Source organism: Macaca mulatta, chromosome 6 (genome assembly GCF_049350105.2).
Source record: "Macaca mulatta isolate MMU2019108-1 chromosome 6, T2T-MMU8v2.0, whole genome shotgun sequence".
Lineage (NCBI taxonomy): Eukaryota > Metazoa > Chordata > Mammalia > Primates > Cercopithecidae > Macaca > Macaca mulatta.
This window is the reverse complement of record NC_133411.1, coordinates 146,348,108-146,371,182: the sequence shown is the minus strand read 5'-3', so window position 1 is coordinate 146,371,182 and position 23,075 is coordinate 146,348,108. Positions and strand designations below refer to the sequence as shown.

Sequence of the window (23,075 nt, the reverse complement as noted above, 5' to 3'; positions counted from 1 at the left end):
TGATTCTAGACATTTAGGTTATTCCTGAGCTTTCACTATTATAAATAATTTAGAGAAGAACATAATTGTTGCTAAGCCTTTGTAAACGTTCTTAATTATCTTTCAGGTTAAATTCCTATGGGTGAAGTTACAAAGTCACGGGTCACAAACATTTTATGGCTCTTAACATAAATGTCAAGAACCTTGGCCTCCAAGAGGACTGTACCAGTTTATGAGCCCACAAAGACAGCAACTTTTTTTCATTTGCGCCAGCCCAGAGAATAATGGTTTTTAAAAGTATCTGCAAATTTGACTGGTGACTTATTATCTCAATGTGTTTTACTTTGGTTACTGGGCAGTTTGGTTATTTATATTTCTTTGGTGAATTGTGTATTTAAGACTTTTGCCCATTTTCCCATTGACGTATTTTCCTCATTATTTTTTTTCTCTATCTTTTTTTTTTTTTGGAGACAGAGTCTTACTCTGTCACCCAGGCTGGAGTGCAGTGGTGTGATCTCAGCTCACTACAATTGAGTTCAAGAAGTTCTCCTGCCTCAGCCTCCCCAGTAGCTGAGACTATAGGCATGGGCTAATTCTTTGTATTTTTAGTAGCCACGAGGTTTCCCCATGTTGGCCAGGCTGCTCTTGAACTCCTGAACTCATGTGATCTGCTCACCTCAGCCTCCCAAAGTGTTGGGATTACAGGCGTGAGCCAACGCGCCTGGCCCCTCATTAATTTCTTTGAGCCTTTTTTTGGTAATTGATTGAAAGTACAGGGAACTTTCAAGTTTAGATGTAAAGGGCACCACACAGCTTTTCACAGAGTGCAACAACAGGGTAGAAGTACAATGGCCCTGTCCCTTCATTTTTCAAGAGAAGAAACTGAGTCCTAGGAACGTCCAGGGAAATCTGGCATTGATTGAGCCAGGCCTCTTGACTCCCAACAGAGTTCTCCCTCCACCATCTTTGTCAGAGTGAGGGCTAAGAGTTGACAGAATAACAGCCACTATTGCCAATCCAACATTAATCGTGCACTTAGTATGTGTCATATTTGGTGCAAAGCACTCTATGTATATGATCTAATCTTCTCAAAACCCTGATAGGTATGTGCTATTATGATTACCACTTTACAAATAAGGAAACTGAGGCACAGAGAGGGTGAAAATTGTGTAGAGGTCATCCATGCTAGGAACCCTTTGGAAGAAGAAAAAGAACAGTCCCCATGGTTGTGCCCTAACATAGTCACAGCTTGTCCCTGGTGCGGTTCTTTTCCTCTTCCCTTCCCCCCTGCTAAAGTCATTCTGTGCACCCAATTCTGTAACTTGCTTTTCTTTCACTCTATGTTTCATGTTGCTTCATGGATTTTATAGCCATCATTTTAATGCCCTGCATAATATTCCTTTGTTGAGCAGATGCTAAATTCTTGAATTTAGTGTACTCCCACTGAAGATGTTGGGAGAATTTCTGGGGACCCCTGCTGTCTCCCCTGCAGTTCTCCCTGGCTTGATAATTCCCTTTTCACTTCATGCCTTGAGTGAAATGATACAAATTTAACTTGCAAATTGCCCAAGGATGTCTTTCATAGTTGGAGGCATCTGTAAATTTTATGCAAATATGTGTGCAGCCAGGCGAATTCTTTCCAATGCTTTGACCTTAAGAAAAATCTAGTGGAGATGAGTGTGTAAATGGTTAAAATGTCTTCTCTGAGCCTCAGTTTCTCAGTCTATAAAGGGGTGAACTAACCTGCTTGTGTAAGCCGCATGTGTCAAACTTTAAGGAAAAATTACATGGTACGGAATTATGAAATCCTATCAATTTAAGGGGTACAAGTACAGTTTTATTACATGTATGTATCGTATAGTGGTGAAGTCTGGGCTTTTAGTGTAACCATCACCTGATTCTTGTACCTTGTACCCATTAAATAATTTCTCATCCCTTACGCTCCTCCCACTCTTCTAAATCTCCAGTGACTATTGTTCCGCACTCTATGTCCATGTGTACACCCTGGTTAGCTCCCAACCGTAAGTGAGAATATGCAGTTCTTGAGTTTCTGCTTCTGAGTTGTTTCACTTAAGATCATGGCCTCCATTTCCATCCATGTTGCTTCAAAAGACATGATTTTATTCCTTTTTAAGGCTGAATAATATTCCATTTTGTGTGTGTGTGTGTGTGTGTGTGTGTATGCACCACATTTTCTTTAATCATCTGTTGATGAACACTTGGGTTGATTCCATATCTTTGCTTGAATAGACGTTTCTCCAAAGAAGGCCTACAAATGTCCAACAGATGTATGGAAAGATGCTCATTGTCACCAGTCATCAGGGAAAGGCAAATGAAAATCACAAGGAGATATCATCCTACACCTGTCAAAATGGCTATTACAAAAAAAACAAAAAAGACAAGTGTTGGTGAGGATGAGGAGAAACTGAAACCCCTGTACGCTGTTGGTGGGAATGCAAAATGGTGTAGCCGCTGTGGAAAACAGCATGGAGATTTCTCAGAAAACTGAAAATAGAACTACCATATGATCCAGCAATTCCACTTCTGAGTATTTTTCCAAGAGAATTGAAATCAGGGTCTCAAAGAGATATTAGCCTTCCTGTGTTCATTGAAGCCTTATTCACAAGATGTGGAAACAACTTAATGTTCATGGATAGGTAAATAAAGAAAATGTGACACATATATATATATATGTCACACACACACACACACATATATACACTGCATGATTCTTCTTATATGAGGTATCTAAAATAGTCAAACTCGTCAAAGCAGAGAGTGGAGTGGCAGTTGCGAAGGGCAGGTGGAAGGGGGAGATGGAAGTTGCTAATCAACAGGTATAACATTTCAGTTATGCAAGATGAATAAATTCTAGAAATCTGCACAACATTGGGCCTATAAATGACAATATTTAAGCATTTTACACTTAAAAATCTGTTAAGGGAGTACGTCTCATGTTAAGAGTTTTTAGCATTAATAATAATAATAATAATACTGATGCCTTTCCAGTGTTGTTCATTCCCGGGTGCTTGAGCCGGTTCAATTTAGTGTGCAGAACCTTGCTGACCCATCTGTATTCCGTTTTGGAAGTTTTGGTAGGAAATATTTACAGGAAGTATGGTTTTGCTTCATGCCAGCTCAGTGGGTGGTTTTGGAACCCCTTTTGAGTAAGTTAACACTCCAGTGAGATGGGGCTTCTCAGGGGGCACAGCAAACAAGTTGGGTTCATTTCGTTGTGTTTCCCGGGCCCTTCTGGCTATGTGGGACTCCTCCAGCTCCAGTTTTGCTCTCTGGTTTGCATCCCAGCTTGAAAGCCATTTGGGGCACTTGTTCCTCAAGGAACTCCATTTTGCTCCCAGTCCTGGGATCCTCAGTGAGCTGGAGCCTCTTTCAGCACCCTTGTCCTGTGGGGCACAGCCACACTCTGTTGACTCAGCACTCACCATCTTCTATTCCTCAAGGCGTGAGCCCGCATTGCACCCACACTGTGCAGTCCTTCTAAAGGCAGCCATCTGGCACTGACCCTGAGAGGAAAGGAGGGCCCTGCCAGCCTATCCCAGAGCTTCGCAGTGTGCGTGGAGCCTGATGCCAACATGTGGTTGCATTTCTCTTTGTAAATGAATACAAAGCTAATAAGAAAAAGAAAAAGAACCTGGATTGCCTTTCTGAGTAAGGAAAAGAAAACTGTCTTCAAGTCTCAGATGGCTTGTTATTCAGCCAACAGAGATCAGGTGTGTACATATTTTCCATCAGACTATGAAGCGCATAAGGCTTGCACATCAAGGGAAATGCCGTGGGTTCCATGGGCGGTGGCAGCAGTGTGCCTGAGTACTGTAGTGGGTCATAGTGGGAGCTTTCACGTCAAGCAGTCCCCGGTTCTTCTTCCATTTACTCACTGAGTCATCTGGGATAAGGGATCTCTCAGCTCTGGGACTCAGGCTTTTGTTTTTAACACGAGGCTTCTCACAGTGCCTATTTCATGGGGGATTGTCAGGAGGATTACATCAGATAACACACAGGACTATAGTGTCTGACATGCCGTAAGTGCTCATGCATGTCAGCCCATGTTGTTAGTCTTGTGGGCCTCATAATTTTTTCCTCTGTAGTCAGGGCTTGGGCATCCTCTTCTCTGTTTCTGAGTAGTTGCTTTGCCATTAGTTTTCTGGTATTTGTTTTCATTTCGTTGTGAGGTATTCATTTGCTTAAAATCAATTCCTCCTAAGGTGGGTTGTCCATACACCATGGCTCTGCATAGAGGAAAGAAAGCAAGAAGGCATATGTGTGTGTGTGTCTGTTGGTGGTGGGGGCGGGTGTGGGAAACGGCTGTGAGGGACGCAGGGAGATGGAGTGAGCCTGGCTCTGCTGAATACATATAATCAATGGGTGAAATCGACGTGTTCGCAAAAGTTACAAGCCCTGCTGGGTGAGCTGCTTTCAATGGTGTCAAGAAATGCATTTATTTCATTACTCCTCTTTTGGGGACGAGGAATTATTCCAACATCACCTTCAAACCACAGCAGAAGAACCTGGGAGTGGGAAGGTCATGTAATTCCCTCACTGTCCCTACTTTCTATCCAAGGGGTGTTTGGGGGTTAAAATATTCGACATAAACCTTGGAGCTTCTCTGCTTCAAAGAAGGGAAGGAAACAAATACATTGAGCTATGAGTATTTATTAATTCATTCAATATTTATTGTGTACTTACGTCCCTTTTTTTCAGCACTATGGGTTCAGCAGCGAATGAGACAGACCCAGACCCGGACCCTGATTTTGTGCTGCTGAATGTCAGGTGGGAAGATGACATCAAGCAATTGTGCAGCTGTCATGAGTGCAAAGTTGTGAGGGTCAGGGATGACTTTTCTGAGAACTTGCAGAAGTTGTGGCCAGAAGGGTGAGTGAGGCTGTCCAGGAGAAGAGGGGACAGGGAGGAGAGCATCTCAGCAGGAGGGAGCCCTGCAGGAAAGGACCTGAGTGGAGGGGGCAGGATGCTGATGACCAGAGCATGAGGGGCAGGAACATCCAGGACAGAAAGAGCTAGAGGCCCCTGGGCTTAGCAGGATGCACCGGGAGTCATGGGGCAGTGCCTGGCCTTTGTCCTGAGGGCACAGGAAGGGAAGTAAGTAGAGAAAAGTGATATTTACCCTGAGAGAGGACCACTCTGGCTTCTGTGTGGATAATGAATGACCATAGGTGAGCTGAGAGAGGGAGACACTTATAAGGACTCTGTGGTGTGCAGGTGGCATGTGGTGGGAAGTAGAGTCTAGAGGTACAGCAGTGGGGAGTGGGTGGAGCTGAAAGGAGTGAAAGGGAGATTGACAGATGAGTGAGTCACTGAAAGTGGGGGCTGAGAAGGAGGGCAGAGGGACACTAGGGTCTGGGTGGGGTGGGAAGTGGTTTCCCCAACGTGGGGACACGGGAAAGAGGGTAGGTTTAACAGGGAGGATGCAGCTCAGATGTTCAATTTTGGACACACTGAATTCAGAGAGTGCCAATGAGACAGCGAAATGGAGATGCCATGTAGCAGGTAGATATATGAGTTTGCAGCTAAAAATAAATCTGTGTTGATGATAAGGTATTATAGGCACCTCTTTTATTGGATGGAGCCCAATGGGTGATTTGATTCTTGCCCGCATAGCATCATGAACAGAGGGCAGTGGGTATACCTAGAACTTTCTGCAAGTAGGTCCATCTTTCTCTCACTCTCTGTGACCTTCAGCAATTTATCTAGCCTTTCTGGGCTCCCCTAGCCTCAGCATAAGATGGTGATAGTTATGTCTGCTTCTGACTACCAGTAGCACTTGTTTGAGGATCCATTAAACTGAAAATAAAACATGTGGGTCTCGTAGAAATAAGAACTATGTTAAACAAGGAGTTATTATAGTTGTGCATAAGCCAATGAAAAACAGAAATACAGCCCCAAGGCTCAGTATTGATTTTGGTCCCAGGTGCTTCCCGTGGCCGAATAAATCTGCCATTTCTCCCCTCGAGTGCTGGCTGAGCTGATGGCAGGTCTCCAGCTCCCAGCCTCCTTGCCCCTGCTCCAAGGTTACGTCCTTCCTTGGCTCAGGCCAGATCCAGCATGCCCACACCTGCCCGGGCTCCTCTGGTCACCCTTCCCATGCAGGGGATGGTTATGGGGAAGATTCTAGTTGTAAGTTGGAGCATGACTAACAGCAGATGCCCTCTGAGTAAACTGGGGACAGGTCTTAAGGAAAGTGGAACTTGGATCTGCAGAACAAGGAATTTAAGGAGGACAAAGGAATGGCCCTAGACAGGGTTTTCATACTTCAGGATGCATTAAGGGTTATGGAACTTGCTTCATTCATTGAACCACTGGATAAATATTTATTGAGGGCCCACTGAATGCCAGGTTCCGAGATTAGCCCAGGGATACAGGCGTGAAAAAGACAGTGTTTGCCCTCTTGGAATTAATATTCAAACTGAGGAAGAGAGAGATAATAAACAAAGGAGTAAAACACTCTTGAAGGACTGAGCAATCAGATACAACAAGAGAGAACACTGATGTGGCTGGGAAGGAAGTGTCTATCTTAGACGGTGTGGTCAGGGAAGGCTTCAATGAGGTGGTGACATTTGAGTGAGACCTGACAGCTAAGAAGGAGTTGCCTTGTGAAGAGCAGGGAAAGGAACACTGTGGTCAGAGAGCCTGGCCAGAAGAGAGGACCTGTGGGGCCCAAGCTTGCTAAGTTTGAGGACCATGAGAAGAAATGTGGCTAGAATCTAGGGAATGAAGGGCAGAGGTAAGGGACCAGATGGTGCAAAGTTTTATGAGTAATGGGAGGGAATGTGAATTTTTGTTTTACTGTCATGGCAAGCTATTGAAAGGTTTTATGCAAGGGAGTGATTTCTATTTTAAAAAGATTGCTACATATATACAATGGAGTACTATTCAGTCATAAAAAGAATGAGATCCTGTCATTTGCAACAACATGGATGGAACTGGATATCCTTATGTCAAGTGAAATAAGCCAGGCATGGAAAGACAAATGTCACATGTTCTCATTTATTTGTGGGATCTAAAAATCAAAATAATTGAACTTATGGACATAGAGAGTAGAAGGATGGTTACCAGAAGCTGGGAAGGGTAGTGGAGGGTTGCGGGGAAGGCAGGGATGGTTAATGGGTCCAAAAAAATAGAAAGAATGAATAAGACATAGTATGTGATAGCACAACAGGGTGACTATAGTCAATAAGTTAATTGTACATTTAAAAATAACTAACAGAATGTAATCGGATGGCTTGTAACACAAAGGATAGATGCTTGAGGGGATGGATACCCAATTCTACGTGCTGTGATTGTTATGCATTGCATGCCTGTATCAAACATCTCCTGTACCCCATACCCCATAAATACAAACACCTACTATGTACGCACAAAAATTTTAAAAAGAGAAGGCTCTCTTAAAAAGATTGCTCTGACCTGAGTGGATGATGGGTTGCAAGGGAAAGGAAAGAACCAAGGAAACCAGCCAAGAAGCACCACAGTTCTCCGGGTGAGAAGTGATGGTCTTGTGGACTTGGGAGTGTCTGTGGAAGTTGGGTGAAGTGGGTGGCTCCAGGGGATGTTCGAAAGTGGAATGGACCCCCCTTGCTGATGGATGGGAGGTGAGGGGTGAGGAGATGGATGAACTGGAGATGGCTTGCGGGGTTCTGGCCTCAGCAGCCATGTGGATGAGGATACATTCACTGTGACAGGGATGAACGGAAAGCACAGATGCACGGAGGACATCCAGACTTCTGTTTCGGCCTGGTCACAGGTCTGACGTGCCCATGGGGCATTGAGGAGATGTAAAGTATGAAGCTGGAGGTGCAGTTGGAAGTCATTGGAATTTCCGGGCTGGAAGCGTACCTGGAGGATCTCAGCATACGAATGGACTTGGGACCTGGGGAAAGGGTTTTGGGGGAAAGAGAAGAGGGATAGGTCTGAGCCCCAAGAAACCCTGGAATATCAGCAGGAATGACGGGGGAGGAAGCAGGAAAGCCAGGAGGGTTAGAGCCACGGGAGCCAAAAGAGACTGCTCAGAGGCCACACTGGTGAGGATCGAGGGTACCCACCGGGTCTGGTGACTTGGAGGAGGCTGCTGATGGTGACAAGTCATTTCAGTTAGTGAGGATGAAAGGCAGATTGGAGTGGGTTGAAGAATGAGTTGGAGGTGAGGAGGCAAAAGTGACATTTAGGGACAACTCCTTGGAGAGATTTTGCTATCACACTGGGCAGATAAATGGGGAAGTGCTGCTTACTTGGGTTTCTACGAACATAAGAAACAGTCTCTTCATCATTTCTAAACCTCTCTCCCACTCTGATGCACCCACCCACAGCATTCCATGGTAAAATAAACCGTGGATGATGTGCAGTCCCCAACATAGTAGCTGTGACTCCACTCCTTTTTCTCCCTTTTAAGAAAGTTTCTAGGAATGCAAATCAGTCAGAGTAATGTTGGGAAAACCACAGATCTGCTGACTTCCACACATTCGACTCTTACATGTAACCAAATTATTTGTAGCACAACTTATTATTGACCACACCATACACTATTGTTGGCATGCTGGCTGCGACATGTTGTTGTTCCAGACATGGTTGGGTGGCATTCATTCATTAAATCATTCATTCATTTGTCAAATATTTTCTGAGCATTAACAGTGTGTCAAGAGCTTGTACTTTGGGCACTGGGAGAAGTGGTGAACAAGACAAACATAGCCTCTGCCCTCAGGAGCTCTAGCCAGGTGGGGAGGCAGACAGAGTAAGTGATATCAATTGAGCTTACAGCCAGAGAAGCACAGTGTTCTCAAAGACAGCGTCACTGTGGGTGCTGGCCTGGTCCACAGGCGTAGCAAGACTCTCTCTGAGGAAGTGAGGATGAATAAGCAGAGAGCAGAATTAATGAGACTTGTGCTGGGACTGGGTGTGGACAGAAGCCCAGGCAGAAGTGAATACCCAGGAGTGGAGGGAGGCCATTTCCACTGGGGTCAGGGCCAGCCCGTCCAGAAGGTCTGAGAAGGAGGAGAGAGTGGGGTGAGAGGGAGGGTCCAGACGTGCAGGGCCTGGGGGCTCAGGCCAGGATATTGGTCTTTATCAGGAAAGCATTGTGAAGAATTTTGTGTTGAGGGGAGAAGGGTGATGGGATGGTCAGACTTGTTTTGAAAGAGCGCTCAGGTGTCTGGGGAATGGGGTGTAGTCGTACAGAGAAAGGTTACAGGCCAGTGTCACCTGTATACAGGCAGGGGAAGGCATTAAGTCCCTTCCAGCCCTATTTCACCAAACATTGCTGGGTATTTGGAAAGGGGGTGGGGGATGGGGCAGGACCAGCTTCCCACTTCTCAGTGTTCTGTCCCTGTAGCCTGATCTGTTTTTCCTCTCTCCCCTCCCTCCCGCCTAGGGGAACCCAACATATTAGTGCTGGGGCCGGTTCTCAAGGGGCAGGACGGTGGTAAGCATGGCATAGGGCACGGGAGTGCAGAGATGCAGGTGGGTGCATGACTTGGGATGGGCAGTGCAGATATTCACTTATCCAGGGAATGGCAGGACAGTGGTTCTCAAACTTTGCTGTGCATAAAAAACGCCTGGGGAGCTCATTAAAAGTGCAGACTTGGAGGCTTTCCTAAGGCATGCTGACTCAGCAAGTGGGGCCAGCGGGGCAGGAATCTTCATTTTTAAGACGCTCGCTTCTCTCTCCACACAGGTGATTTTGATCTAGATAACCCGATGGCCTTCCTTTTGAGAATGCCTCCATGCTGGCCTGCGTCTTGGCCTCATATCCTCAGTCTCCTCTTCTGTCTCGCACCAGCCTGGGCCTGAAAGCTGATTTCAGCCCTGCATTAGGATGTGAATGACCACGTTACGGGCTGAGGCGGCCGGGCTGTCGGGCAGGCAGCGCGCGGCCGCCAGGGGGCGCCAGAGCCTTGGCTCGCGCGCTCGGCCTCCTCCGCCCGCGGACGCCGCGCCCGAGCCAGCGAGCGAGCGGAGCACAGCGCTGCGGGCTCACAAAGCGGCCAGACGCTCGGCGGCGGCGGGTGGCAGGAGCGCAGGGACGCGAGCCCGCGATCAGCCTTCCGGGCGACCGTGCCGCGGGAGCTCGAGCAACTCGGACGCGGGGACCCGGGCCGGCCCCAAGGTACGTGCCCAGCGGAACCCCGCGCCCCAACTTGGAGTAGTTGGGACCTCCCCGCGGCCGCCTAGGGGGCTGGCAGGGTCAGGGCCTGGGGTTACCTCCGTGTGCCCTTCTTACCCCCGAGACCGCAGGGCGCGCGAGGGAGACCTTTCCCTTAGCTGTGGTCGGGAACCCCCCAGCTGCTGGCAGTCCCCACCCCGCTTGCCGGAGCTCGGGTGCTGCTGGAGCCCTGTTCTTCCCTCCCCTGCCCCAAAGCTGTGTGCACCGTCTGTGGGAGTGTGGCTTGCGGACCCGGGCTCCCCGCTTCTGGGGAGGGGTACCAAGCCCCTGATAGGAAGGCGGCATCTGTGGGACACTCGGAGAATAGGCGAGAGGGTTCCCCTGTAGTTGGACGGCAGCCTCGGATTCGTGACGCAGCCTCCTCGTTCGTAGCTTAGTCCCCCATTCGTGAGAGGGGTCCCTGGGTCTAGAGGCGCGACAGGCGTCCCAGGTGCGCGAGCGCAGCCCGTCCCCGCTGCGGGGTCCCCTCCTCCGGGCTGGGGCGCTGGGACGCCTGGGTACCTGGGGCTCGCAGCCGCCCGCCCTCCCCGCTCACCGCCCCGCGCGCCCTGCCCCGCAGATGCCGGCAATCGCGGTGCTGGCGGCGGCCGCCGCGGCGTGGTGCTTCCTCCAAGTCGAGAGCCGGCACCTGGACGCGCTCGCCGGAGGCGCGGGCCCCAACCACGGCAATTTCCTAGACAATGACCAGTGGCTGAGCACCGTCTCCCAGTACGACCGGGACAAGTACTGGAACCGCTTTCGAGACGTGAGTACCTGCGCTACCCGGCCCTGGGGGGCGCGGAGCCTCTCGGAGGGGACCCCTGAAACGGGGTTGGGGTGTGTGTGTGTGTGTGGGGGGGCAGGTGGGCATCTCCCGTGGGGGCTGGTTGGTCCCTGCTTCCTGGGCACGGTCTTGCCTGAAAGGAACTTTAAAGAGAACTTCGAAGGCTCCATGCGCTTACCTGTTACCTGTGGGCCAGGTGTGTGCATTTGTAGGGCTGCGGGAAGTGACTGCACTAAAATACTGCACAGATCACCAGCAGCTGTGGAGAAAGAGGTTCTCTGAGGTTCCGACTTCTAACCGTGATGGTAGACTTTGCCTAGCTTCCGAGAAGACCTCCCCAGGGCAGCGGTGGCGTGGACCATCTCTAGGGTGTGTCAGGAGAATCCCTGCTGGAGAGGTTGGGTCTGGGAGTGGTCCCAGCTATTTATGGGGGAGTCAGGGGTTGCATGTCTGTGTGTGTGTGTGTGTGGGGGGGGCGGTCATGGCAATGGGCTTGATAAAATACAGGGAAGGTGGAGTGGTTTGACCCTCGGAGTCTTGAAATAGGAACAGCTAGCCTGTGCAGTTGGTCCCCTGCCCTGAAAGGGACCCTGGGTGGCAGCGCATTGCTCTTTCAAGGGAGCCCTGGGAGTGGAGAAAGTTACTCTCGGACACCCAGAAGCACACTTGCGGCCTGTTTCTGCCCCAAGGCTGGCTGCCACTCCCCAGGTGTGCCCCAGGGATGTGCGGCAAGAGGCATCTGGTGCAGTCTTTCCAGCAGATGGCATCTCCTCTGTTCTGTGGGCGCCTCTGCCAGCTTCTTCAAGGACTGCCCCAGCTGGCCAGGGCCTTCCCCTTCTAGGGGACTTGGAAGTACCATATTTTATGGCACTTAACATTAGGAATTCCTGTTTCTGAGAAGACTTAAATATTGTAAAAGTGCCCAAGGCATAACAGTAAAAAAGGGAAAAGCTTTAATGTTCAAATGCACTGTTTCTTTTTGTTTCTGATCAGTTTTGGTGTTAAATTAATATTTTTAGCAGCATGTATTTTTAAAAAATGATAATTTGACCTATACCACAGACCCCCTTGTTAATGTCATGGGGCATGGTTTACAGACTCTTTGAGGTGGAATATGTATGGGGGTCAACTTCCTCCACTGGACTCCTCTAAGCTCTGCTCTCAGTATCTGCAGGCCTTGCAGCGATGGGGGATTTGAGAAACGGAATGAATCGCAGATGTTTCCATACACTTTCTAAAGAGCACCCTCTCCAGATCCCTATCCAGAGGAGATGCACTCATAGCTTCGTGTGGGGGCTTATCACTGTCCTCTCTGTTCCTCCTCTTCCTCTTTCTAGTTGATATTGGACTGCTTCTCTTGGAAAGGGGATTTCAAACACTTTCAACGAATAACCACAGTTTTTGGGGGGCTTTTAATCAAAATTGTAATTTCATTAAAATTTTTAATTGATACATAATAACTGTTAGGGTCTTACTTTTGCAGTAGATATGCCCCCCACTTTCCTCCCCTACACCAGTGAGATTCCTCCTGTTCATTGCCCTGTTCCTGACCTACTCCTTTAACTGCTCAGATCTGAGAATCCTGCATTGATTACCTTTGCCTGTGGGTGAAAAAGATGCCCAAACCATGAAGAATTCACCTGGGGCAGAGATAATTTTGCTTTTTGTTTTGTTTTGCTTTTACTTTTCTATGGTTATGTTTTAGGTAGAGTTGAGGAGTAGGGCAGTTGCTTGACTTTGCTAGAGGTGGAAGAATTGAGCCAGGATTAGAAGTGCAGGGCCACCTCTGTAGATGCCTTGGTGCTCCTGGCAGCTGGACTGGGTTGAAAACACTTGTGCTTGTTGGATCTTTGGATTATGGAAAGGTTTACCATGCTTTCATGCCTGTTCAAGATTTTCTAGTCTCAGTGTATCATAAGCATGATATTCTGAATTCCTGCTTAGCTTTAATTTTTTAAAAATTGGGCTTCTCTTCATTTCCCATCTTTCTTATGGATGGTGGTGACATTTTTAGATCTTTGAATCAGTGTGTTTCCAAACCTGACTGAGGATGAAGCTCACCTGAAGTGCTTGTTAAATTATAGCATCCACGGTCCTCCCCTGGAGAATCTGACTTTACCTTTCTGCGGTGAGTGCAGGGAATCCATATTTTAAGCAAACATACTAGGTTATTATTATGATGTTTAGGAAATACTGCCTTTAGATAGTGTAAAAATGTCCAAGACATAACAAAAAGAAAAGCTTTTATGTCCCAGTACACTATTTTTTTTGTTTGTTTGTTTTTGGAGCAGTTTTAGACATTACACTAATATTTTTAGCAGCATATATTAAAAAAATGATAATTTAATCCAGCATGCCATTAAAACATCTAAAAATGTTCAAAAAATATCCCAAACATCTTCAACAATCACCCATTTTAAATGCTGTATGGAGTCACCTGACACTAACAGTGGCTCAGACATAGTTTAATGTCATTAACCTCTAAAGTGTTGTAGAACTCAGACCAGACACACTTTTAGGGCAAGTCCCTGGAATAATCACAAAGCCTGAGCCTGGGAACATGGGGTAAGAATTTGCTTTCTATAGAAACCTACTATTCAGTGGGCAATTGATAAAGCCTGAGCTAGTCTTGCAGTTGCTCAGCCAGCCTAATCATTTTCATTGAGCCAAGCCTTGCTTGAGGTCAACAAAGCCCCAGCTTCTTTGCTATTTCTTTGGTTGTTTTGTTGAAGCTACTGATAACTTTGAAAGGCTGTGTCCCACAATTATTGTTACGATGCCTGTCAATTTTTGGAACTCATTGTGAAAGAGAACTTGTGGCCTTCCTCCTGACTTGTCTGTTTTTTGGACTTGGGGGAGAGAGATTCAGATGTGATTTTTGAACCTTGGAAATGGAAAACTAAGGGCCGTTGTTAGAGAGTTGATTGTAACCCTTGGTTGTTGTTACACGGTCAACTTTGAAATGAATATGACAGTGGGGTGTGTGTTCCATCTCCCTGTTGGGTGTGCTGTGACATTGCCAGAGGTGACCTGGCAACCTCTACTTATCTTGAAAACTGTCCTATTGCTCTAGATATATAAATACTTATTATCCCCTTATTTTTAGAAGTAAAGTCTTCAGAACAACTCCATGGTTTATTCCCTGGAGTTACAGATCCAGGACAAATAGAACAACATTCAGATGATTGCCCCTAAACGTATTTGTGGTCTGTTAGTTTCGTCATTCTTCTTTTATAAACACGAGCTATTGGGAAGTTTTGGCCAGGCGGAGGCCCGGACTTTTGTACACAATGTTAAGGAGGCGATGAAGAAGCAGATGTTTGTATTAAGTTGTTCAATAATTTTCCATTTTTAGCCGACATGCATTTAACTCCTTCATGGCTTGAGGTTGAGGAATCAAGATGCCACAACCATTCTCCTAATTTTTCTGAATCTGATTTGGCTTTGGCTTTCCATGACCATTACTGTAAGGAAATTTTCCTCTGTTCATTTGTACATTCATGCATTCCAACAAATATTTATCTACCATTGGCTAGGCATTGGGTTATAGGAGTGAACAAGATAAATACATGTAATGTCTTCTTTCATGTAACCTCTTGCCTGCTAGAGGAAATTCTTCAATGTGTGGTATGCTGTCATAGACTTCTTATTCTGTTTTCTTAAAAAATTTTTTTTTTCTAGAAACATAATACAGTCTGGTTGTAACTGAAAGATTAAAACGTTGCAGAAATAGGTAATAGCTAACATTTATGGAGGACCGAGTGTGCCAGACACTGTTTAAGGTACTTTCCATATATTATCTCATTTAATATTCATAACAGTCCTATGAGAGAAGTACTCTTATTATCATCTCCTATTTTCTGGGAGGTTAAGTCTCTTGATCAAAATTAGAGCTGAGATGTGGAGGAGCTGGGGCTGGAACCATGCCATCTGACTCTAGGCTCTCTTTGTACCACAGCCAATCAGGAGTTGAGTGGATTTGGGGTGCAAGCCTCCACGGATAGCACATTACAAGTTTTTCCTGCTTTATGAATGAGGGCAATCCATGAATAACCTTAGGTTAAGACAAAGTGGGATGGGAAGTCAGGTGGACGCAATGTACTGTTGGGGTCATGTCAGAGCTAATCTTCTCCTAATAATGAGCTGCTGATTTGATTAAAATAATATTGTTGCTTACACCAAACATGACATTTTCTTTCTTTTGCACACACGAAACCCTGACATTTAACTTTAGGATAATTACCTTTAGTGGGCCTGAAGAATCAGAAGTGTTGCCTTGGCTGGCATTTATCTTACTGTGGAGTGACCTGAGTGTGTAATTCTAAGAAGAGCACAAGGACCAACTTCTGTTCTTTTTCCTTCTGGCACATGCTCTGTGGGATTTGGTGGTCTTTGTAGCAGAGCTGGGGTGGCAGCAAGCATCTGATCTGCTCATTTGATCTTAATATATCAGCTATAATGAGTTTCAAGGGCAAGTGGAGCCTATTGATAAAACAGTGGCTGGCTCAGTCAGTGGGACTGGTGACAGAAGAGGTGGTATGGCTTAGTGGATCAGTCATTAATCTGTCACCACGGAAACTCAGCCCGTAATCGAGAGTAGCAGAAAATCATTTTGATTAAACAGGTTCAAGGAGACTTAAATGAGTTTGTGATCCTGACTGTCTTTAATGAACCCACTATCTTAAATCCCCTGTACTAGCTGACCATTGATAGAAATAATTATTTCACAGGGATCATTATAAAGGGACAGTTTAAAAGTTGATAGGCCTAAGAGTCTTGATGTCTTCTCTGTCCTTACCTTCAGTGTGCCCTTGCCAGAGAAAAGCTAAGTCTTTTTAGATGGCAGAACTCCTTGCCCCAGTTGGCCCTCCCAGGCCTCTCCGTGATACTTCAGCAGGACTGTATCACTGGGAGGATAAGTGCTCTCCTATGTTCTGATGAGGCCAGTTTCAAAACTAAGAAGTGGCTCCAAATGGATAATGAACCCATAGTACTTGCCTAGAGGAGTGGGACCTCATCATTCACTCAATCACTTTGTTACTTGAGGAGACAAAATAATGTTAGTAATTAAATAATGTGTCATAATTTCTTATTGATTGACTCAATATAATGTGTTTCAAACCAAACAAAATATCTAAACACAAGAACATTCAGGATGACTCATTTTACCTTTCTGTGGTGAGGTGACTGCCTGTGTTCCTTGGAAAATTCAGAAGACCCAGACTTACACTTGATCTTATCTCTCCAGGTGAGATAGTTACAAACAAAATAAATTTCCTCTAAGAGATTATGTAATTCACTTAAGGTTACAAGTATTTGTCCATCATGTTTCATTCAGTGTGAGATGCCACCAATGGTGAGATGCACCATTTTAATGAACCGTCAAGGAGTAAGACAGTGCCTGGTGTGAAGAGTTTAATAGACCTCTGGATAAAGCTGGAATTCCAAAGGGCTACACCGTCTGTGTAGAGGTAAACAAGAAATAAACTCACCACGAAGGGAAGGGGCCACAGCAAGGCTACTTGCCTCTCTCCACCCTGCATTGGTGGATGGAGAGAAAAGATATGCTCCAAGCAACTGAGCAGGCTGGCACTCTTGCAGGTTTCTGGTCTACATGCACACTCTCATTGTGCCCTCCCCCTATAAAAAACTTACACAGTTCATTTAACTTAAAACAATCTCAGATTATTTATCATCTCTGAGCCTCTGACTCCTCATTTGTTAAGAAGTGATGATAATATTCCTTTGGTGAAACTCTAGATTGCAAGTGGTTGAAATGTGGTCCAAGCTGGCTTAAATGGAAGAGAAAACATATTCACTTGTATAACTAAAAATTCTAATAAGCTGTGGTTTATTTAAGGCTGGATCCAGGGGCTCAAGTTACATCATAGGACTAGGGGTTTGTGTGTGTCTTATTCTGTCTCCCTGCTCTTATGTTGGTTTTGTGCTCAGGCTGTTTGGTTCCATGTAGTGGCTCATGGCAACTGCAAATCTGCATCATAGTTTTCATGTTCTCAATAGTGCCAACAGTAGTCCCAGAACTGAGACTTGTCAGATTTCCCAGTGTTAGGCACCTATTCCTCTGTCAATCACTTTGGCTAAGTTGGTAGAGTATGCTGATTGTCCAAGACTGGATTATATGCCCAGGGCTGGGGCCTAGGGCTAGAGTGGCGGAGGTGGTTTCATTGGATCCCACTGTTGATGGATGGTAGAAGGGTAATTTCTCAAGGGGAAATGGATGCCTGTTGGGCAGACGTCAACAGATGTCCACTGTGTTGACCAAGCTTATGGGTTTAGCATGAAGAGTAAATTGGTTAATGCAGGTGAAGCTCTTAGCACAATGCCTGGAGTCATATATACTCAGCAAGTGGAGGCTATTCTTTTTATTAATGTCAACAACTCCTATAGCGCTGTTATGCCATATTCCTCGATTTATAGTTGTATATATCTACATTTTAGCTTATTTATTAGTTGGATGCCTCCTGAAGAACCTAAGTCTTGTCATGCCTCACACACAGCAGGTGGCCAGTAAGCATTTTGTTGACTTGAATTGCCTCCTGAGCAAACCTCTTGGATGAACCTGAGGAAGGAAAGCTTTTATGAGCATACTAGGCACATTTGTTTATAGTCTTTCAGAGGTGGAAATTCTCAGGGTCACACATATTGAAAAAGTGTTTTTTAGTCTAACTCCTATCTCTAAGTCAGGACCTCACCCCTTTGTAATGCCTTTTAAGATACACCATGGTATATAGCTTGGTGTCCTCACACCTTTACCACAGAGCCCCACTCAGAAAGCTGCTCATTGAGTGTTGGAATAAATGAATGGCTGAGTGCACTGTCCCAGGCCAGAACTTTCCACACCTCTGGCAAGTGGAGGGGTTCACTACAGAGGGCTGTCATGGCAGAGTGAGTCATACTAGCTTTGAATGTGTATGTCTCACTCTATTAGTAATTGACAATGATGATGGATACTAACAAATGCAGTGCGGTTGAGAGGCAGAGGGAACCCAGCAGGGAAATGCAACCTCCCTCGCAATTCCAGCACAATCTCTGATTCCGTGAAAAGCTCTTTGAGGCTGAGTCATATTGTGGTGTAAGTGCCCACTCTTAACCTGAGATCAAGCTTAGGTCTTTGGCTAGAGCATCAGTTTCCTCTTCTGTAAAACTGGAATGGTGATACTTGCATTGTGAGGCTCTGGTGGAGGACTGGGTAAGCACGTGGCACAAAGTAGGTGCTTGTGATCTTTGAGTGGCTGGTGTATCTATTTTAATTCATAATGATCTATAATCATTTAATTTAAGGGAGCTTACTTCTTGTCTGGCTTGTGAGTGTGAGTTGTTGGCACTCAGCTCTAGATACTGCTTTCTGTCTCTTAGAAACATGTTGGGGGAGTTAGTTCCATGATCCTGAGCCTGTCTTCACTCCATTTCTTGCCAGTCTGGAAGGCTGTGTGAAGTTCCATATGGCCCATTCTTTGTTATTTTCCAGTTGTAGCTCCTGGCACAGAAGATCTCGCTATCATATTTCACATTCTTGCTGGACCTCCTCCCCGAAACTGGCAACTCACATCATGAAGTATCTGGGAGGGGGTTTGTGCGCAACTGTGCCTGAAATCCGAGTTACGCGAAGGGTGCCCCTAGGAGCTCTGTTATGCAACCAAGCACTACTTGGTGTCACTTCAATATTAAGCTCTGAGCCAGTTGCCTCCAGCTCGTCTCGAGAGGTAGAAACCTCATCTTGTCCTGCCAGAGTGGTCCCAGGCGGGCTTTATGGGCACCAGGGGATGGAATCCATTTTGAGACAAATGATCCAACCAGCCTGTGTATTACTACGGCGTTCTCAGCACCCTCTGTACATCTGGTGCCCATAATTTGGTCTTGATTTTGCATCACATTGGCATCACTATACTTGGGGAAGTTCTTGCAGGGTCTAGCACATGCTTCTTGGCACTCAGGCTGTCCCCAAGCTCCAGATTTGGCATTACAACCAAAGGAGAACACTAGTAGGATTAGCCAGACCTTTGATCCTTCTCTCCAAAGACCCAGTTCTTGCATTCCAGATCATTACAGGTCATCAGAAGGTCTGTCATTCACTACAGCCCAAGCAGGTTGGTTGTGGCTTAGGAGAAACCCAGCGATAACAGTTAATGCAGGTAGGGTAATTTGTTGTCACACAAATATTCTTCCACTGCCAGCTATGTGCCAGGCCTCTGCTAGGTGCTGGGTGAAGAAGATAGACACGTTTATACCTTCCTGGTGTTTATGGTCTAGTGTGGTAGACAAATAATCACAAAATAATCATTTAGGTTCCTTTGAGAAAAGCGCTACAAGGCAGAGGCACCGATGCTCTCAGAATATGTCATGGGAAAGGGGAAGAGGAACCCATTAACCTTTTTGGCTGGGGACTGCTTCCCTGGGAAGGACATTGAAGCTGAGCCCTGCAGGAGGATGGCAGTGAACCAGGCGAGGAGAGGCCATGGGAAGAGCGGGTCCAAAGGCCTTGAGGTGGGAAAGACCTTGATGTGTTTTCATCAGATGCCTTGGCCCTAGGGTTCCCTTAAGTAGCAAGCTTTCTCCTAGTGTATTTTAAAGTACACTTCACATGTTTTCAACTTAACACACATTTGGGGGCAGGGGAATGAGTCAACTGCAAAAAGTGAGGCTCACAGATGGCCCAAGTACTTGGAAGAATGGCCTGTTCTTTTCCTTCCCTCTTTGTGCCTCACATGCCATCTTCTGCAGCCATCTCTATTGTATAAACATCCATCACCCTGGTCCCCCACTTAATCCTTCCTACTCCTCTGGTGTCCGTAGTCTGGAAGTTTCTCCTTCCCTGTGTGGTCAAGTGTCCTGGGCTTTAGAGCTCCTACAGTTCCCACTGCTGTTTAGAAGTAAGAGGACCATAGTGTTTCTGGGACAGAGTGGTGATCTATGGAGTTTATATTTTAAAAATGAGACATGGGGCTTCTCCTTCCCCTCCTCCCCTCCACTGTCGCTTTGAGGTTAAAGATGAAAAGCAAGACATCCCCACTGACGGATCAGCGTAGCGGCAGAGATGGACATGCGTGCAGTTACTTCAGCACCATATGGGGAGTGTGTGGATAGCATGTGCACCTTCTTGCCTTTGGGTCTGAGTCCGCCTAGCGTTCCTATGACAGACATGAGGGTAATGGTTTCTTTTTGGGGAAGATGAAAGATGCATTCACAGACTGGTGATGTGAATTATTGGAGGTTCCTTTAGAAGGGTATTGCTAAGATCCAAGTTAACTTGATTGGGTAGCTTTTCTCATGGTTTTATGAAAGTATACCCTCTCACTTGATCCTTAAAAACACACTTTTCTCTGGGGAAAGGGAGGAAGGGAGGACATATTATACAAGGATTTGTAATGCTTCCCAAACCCTTCCTGTGTGATCTGGGACACACCACACTCCAGAGGGCACCGTCAACATTCCCCAGCGGAATTATGTGGTGGGTGGGTAGGCATTTATGTAAAGTCCATCGGCGCCTGTGATTGGAACAGGGAAGCAGAAGTTACTGCAGGTGTTCCAGGCAATCTTTGCACAAATAAAACATGGAGAAAACAAACATGCAGAGAGCAGAGGCCTCCACTTTCTATTTCAGCTGTACTTGTTCTGTCCTGCCATGCAGATGGAGTCACACTCTAACTCAAATCTGAGAGGCCTGGCCAAGGCAAAGAGAAAAGATGCCTAGAGCGGTCTGTTAGAGAGGCATTCTCAGACTAATATCTTTACAGTCTTGAGAAATCACTGTCAGGGTATATTTAAAATGCAGATTTCATCCTCCTAGTCCAGAGCATAGTCTTTAGCAGGTCAAAGGTGGCACCCAGGAACCTGCATTTTAAATAAGCAGTCCAGGTGATTCTTTTTTTTTGAGACAGAGTCTCGCTCTGTCGCCCAGGCTGGAGTGCAGTGGCGCAATCTCAGCTCACTGCAACCTCTGCTGCCTGGGTACAAATGATTCTCCTGCCTCAGACTCCCAAGTAGCTGGGACTACAGTCATGCACCACCATGCCCAGCTAATTTTTGTATTTTTAGTAGAGACAGGGTTTTGCCGCATTGGCCAGGCTGGTGTCAAACTCCTGACCTCAAGTGATCTGCCCGCCTTGGCTTCTCAAAGTGCTGGGGTTACAGGCATGAGCCACTGGTCTCGGCCTAGTCCAGGTGATTCTGATATAGGTAGTTCTCAGACTGTATTTTTAGGAAAATCCTAGAGAATTGTTATTCATCCCAAATAGCCAACACCATTTAGCCGCAATGAATAATAACATTTTAGACAAAATGAGCATTTTATTTTGAAGACTTGCAATAGATTAATATGAGTGCAGTATTTTCCCCTTATGCCAACAGGGCTACCATTCACATCAGAAAAAATGGTCTTGTTTTCCAATATGTGACTCTACATAGGCCTTAGCAACAACTATTGTCATGAGGTTTTCCTGGAATGGAGTAACATTTGGGTCTTGATTGGCTGCCAGGGCCCAGGGATGCTTGCAAACATGAGCACAGTGGAATTGATGTAGGACCTTCTACATGACAGAATTCCAGGGGATCATCTCAGCATATTTGTCTCCAAAAGGCCTGATTCTAGCTAACTCTGGCCTGACTTTATATCTTCTCTACCACAACTGATGTGTTTTCTGGACAGATGAAATGAAGGAAATTGACTCTGACATTGGTTTTAGTTTATAGTGAAAATAGTATTGAAACTGAAGTGGTATTAAAGGTATGTAGCAAACAAGGAATGGTGGATGTAATAAAGAATGTTTACTCTTGGGCACTGAGATGCAGATACTGATAGTCGGAACCACAGAGGGAGTCTGAGACACAGGGGCTGGATGGTGACATTACCTGATACTCTTTTTTTGGTGTAGTCAATTCTTTTCTTGGTTGGCCAGTTTTTTTATTTTTCGAAAGATCAGAAGGCATCCACTCCCCTGCCCCCCAGCCCAAAAAAAAAGGACTCATCAAAGTTTAGAAAATTTATGAGCGTCAACCAGACTTGGCAGTATTCGTCATTCTGAAGTCATTCTATTCCTACTGAACAAACTCTCAAATGTTCTTTACCCCAGCTTCTTGAATTTCCTTTAATTAATGGTAAATTCATGGCACCTAAAATTGATAAAAAAATTATTGCCAAGAGGAAGAAAATAGTTAAATCTGTTGGACAGACTTATGTGACTATTTGGGGGCCTTTCCATTGTTCCACTGTTAGGGGAATATGGGGAATTTCTGGATCTTTTCATGCTTATTGGACATGATGATTCCCTGTGACTTCTGTGGACATGGTTGGCTGGTATCAGCACTTTCATCTGGCCAAGGCCTCACTTCCCATCTGAGTCAGCCAGCCTTGTCATGACTCTGGACCTGGTCTGGAGCCTTTGTCCAGCCACCTGGAATGAGGCCTGCATCACTTCCAATGAATAAGACAGTCAAATGCTATCCATAGCAAAGATAAAATAATACTGTATTTACTTTTAGAGAAATTGTGAGATTTTTACATGCCAGAATTGTTGGTTTAAAAATTCCTATATCAGAAAGACCTTTTCATGTGTTTTTTGGAATATTTTGTTTCTTTCCATGGCCATCCAGGTCCTAGAAATTTGCCTTTTTAGAAACCAGATCCTGGTGCACTGATTCAGTAGGTTTTGTTTATTCATGCATTCATACCAAAGATACTTATTGACCAGGCTACCATGTACCAGGGCACTGTGCTGTGCACTTAGGATGTAGCAGAGGGGAAACAAACATGATTCCTGTCCCCTGGTCAGGCTGCAGGCTTTCTATTTGCGACAAAGGGAAGAGAAAGAGGTGCTTGGAAGTCAGGGAAACCTGTTGCGAATTTTTCTGCAAAGAAAAGGGCCTGCTCTGCAAATGGCCCAGAGCCGTTCTGGCAAGCGGGGCTTCCAGAGGCGTTGTCCTTCTTGTGATCCAGGGCCCTGTCTCTGAATCTTTCTGGTGTTCAGGTCACTTCAGCTTGCCTCAGCTCTTCCTGGCATACATGGGCAACCTCTGTCATTTTACCTAATTTTATGAGTGCAGACACTGCCAACAGGCCAACCTGAGGGTGCGGGCCTGTACAATCAAGGTGGAGAGTTCAGATAAGACAGAACTTGTGTGTGCATACAT

At 45.9% G+C, this 23,075-nt stretch overlaps 1 protein-coding gene and 1 long non-coding RNA gene across 5 annotated transcripts in view; one reads left to right on the top strand and one right to left on the bottom strand.

Annotated features, from left to right (window-relative positions):
* Positions 1-1,794: 1,794 nt before the first annotated feature.
* Positions 1,795-11,268, bottom strand: LOC144341549 (uncharacterized). Its single transcript, XR_013418558.1, has 2 exons — positions 11,107-11,268; positions 1,795-4,226 (listed from the first exon to the last, which is right to left on the bottom strand). It is a non-coding gene; the product is annotated as an uncharacterized LOC144341549 (long non-coding RNA).
* The window catches only part of SPOCK1 (SPARC (osteonectin), cwcv and kazal like domains proteoglycan 1), a 515,462-nt gene continuing 502,348 nt past the window's right edge, over positions 9,962-23,075 (top strand). For 2 of the 4 annotated variants that reach the window (XM_078004311.1, XM_078004310.1), the window contains exons 1-2: positions 9,962-10,112; positions 10,725-10,910. In XM_078004311.1, coding sequence (XP_077860437.1) covers positions 10,725-10,910 — 186 coding nt within the window. In that variant the 5' untranslated portion in view covers positions 9,962-10,112. 4 annotated transcript variants of the gene reach the window in all.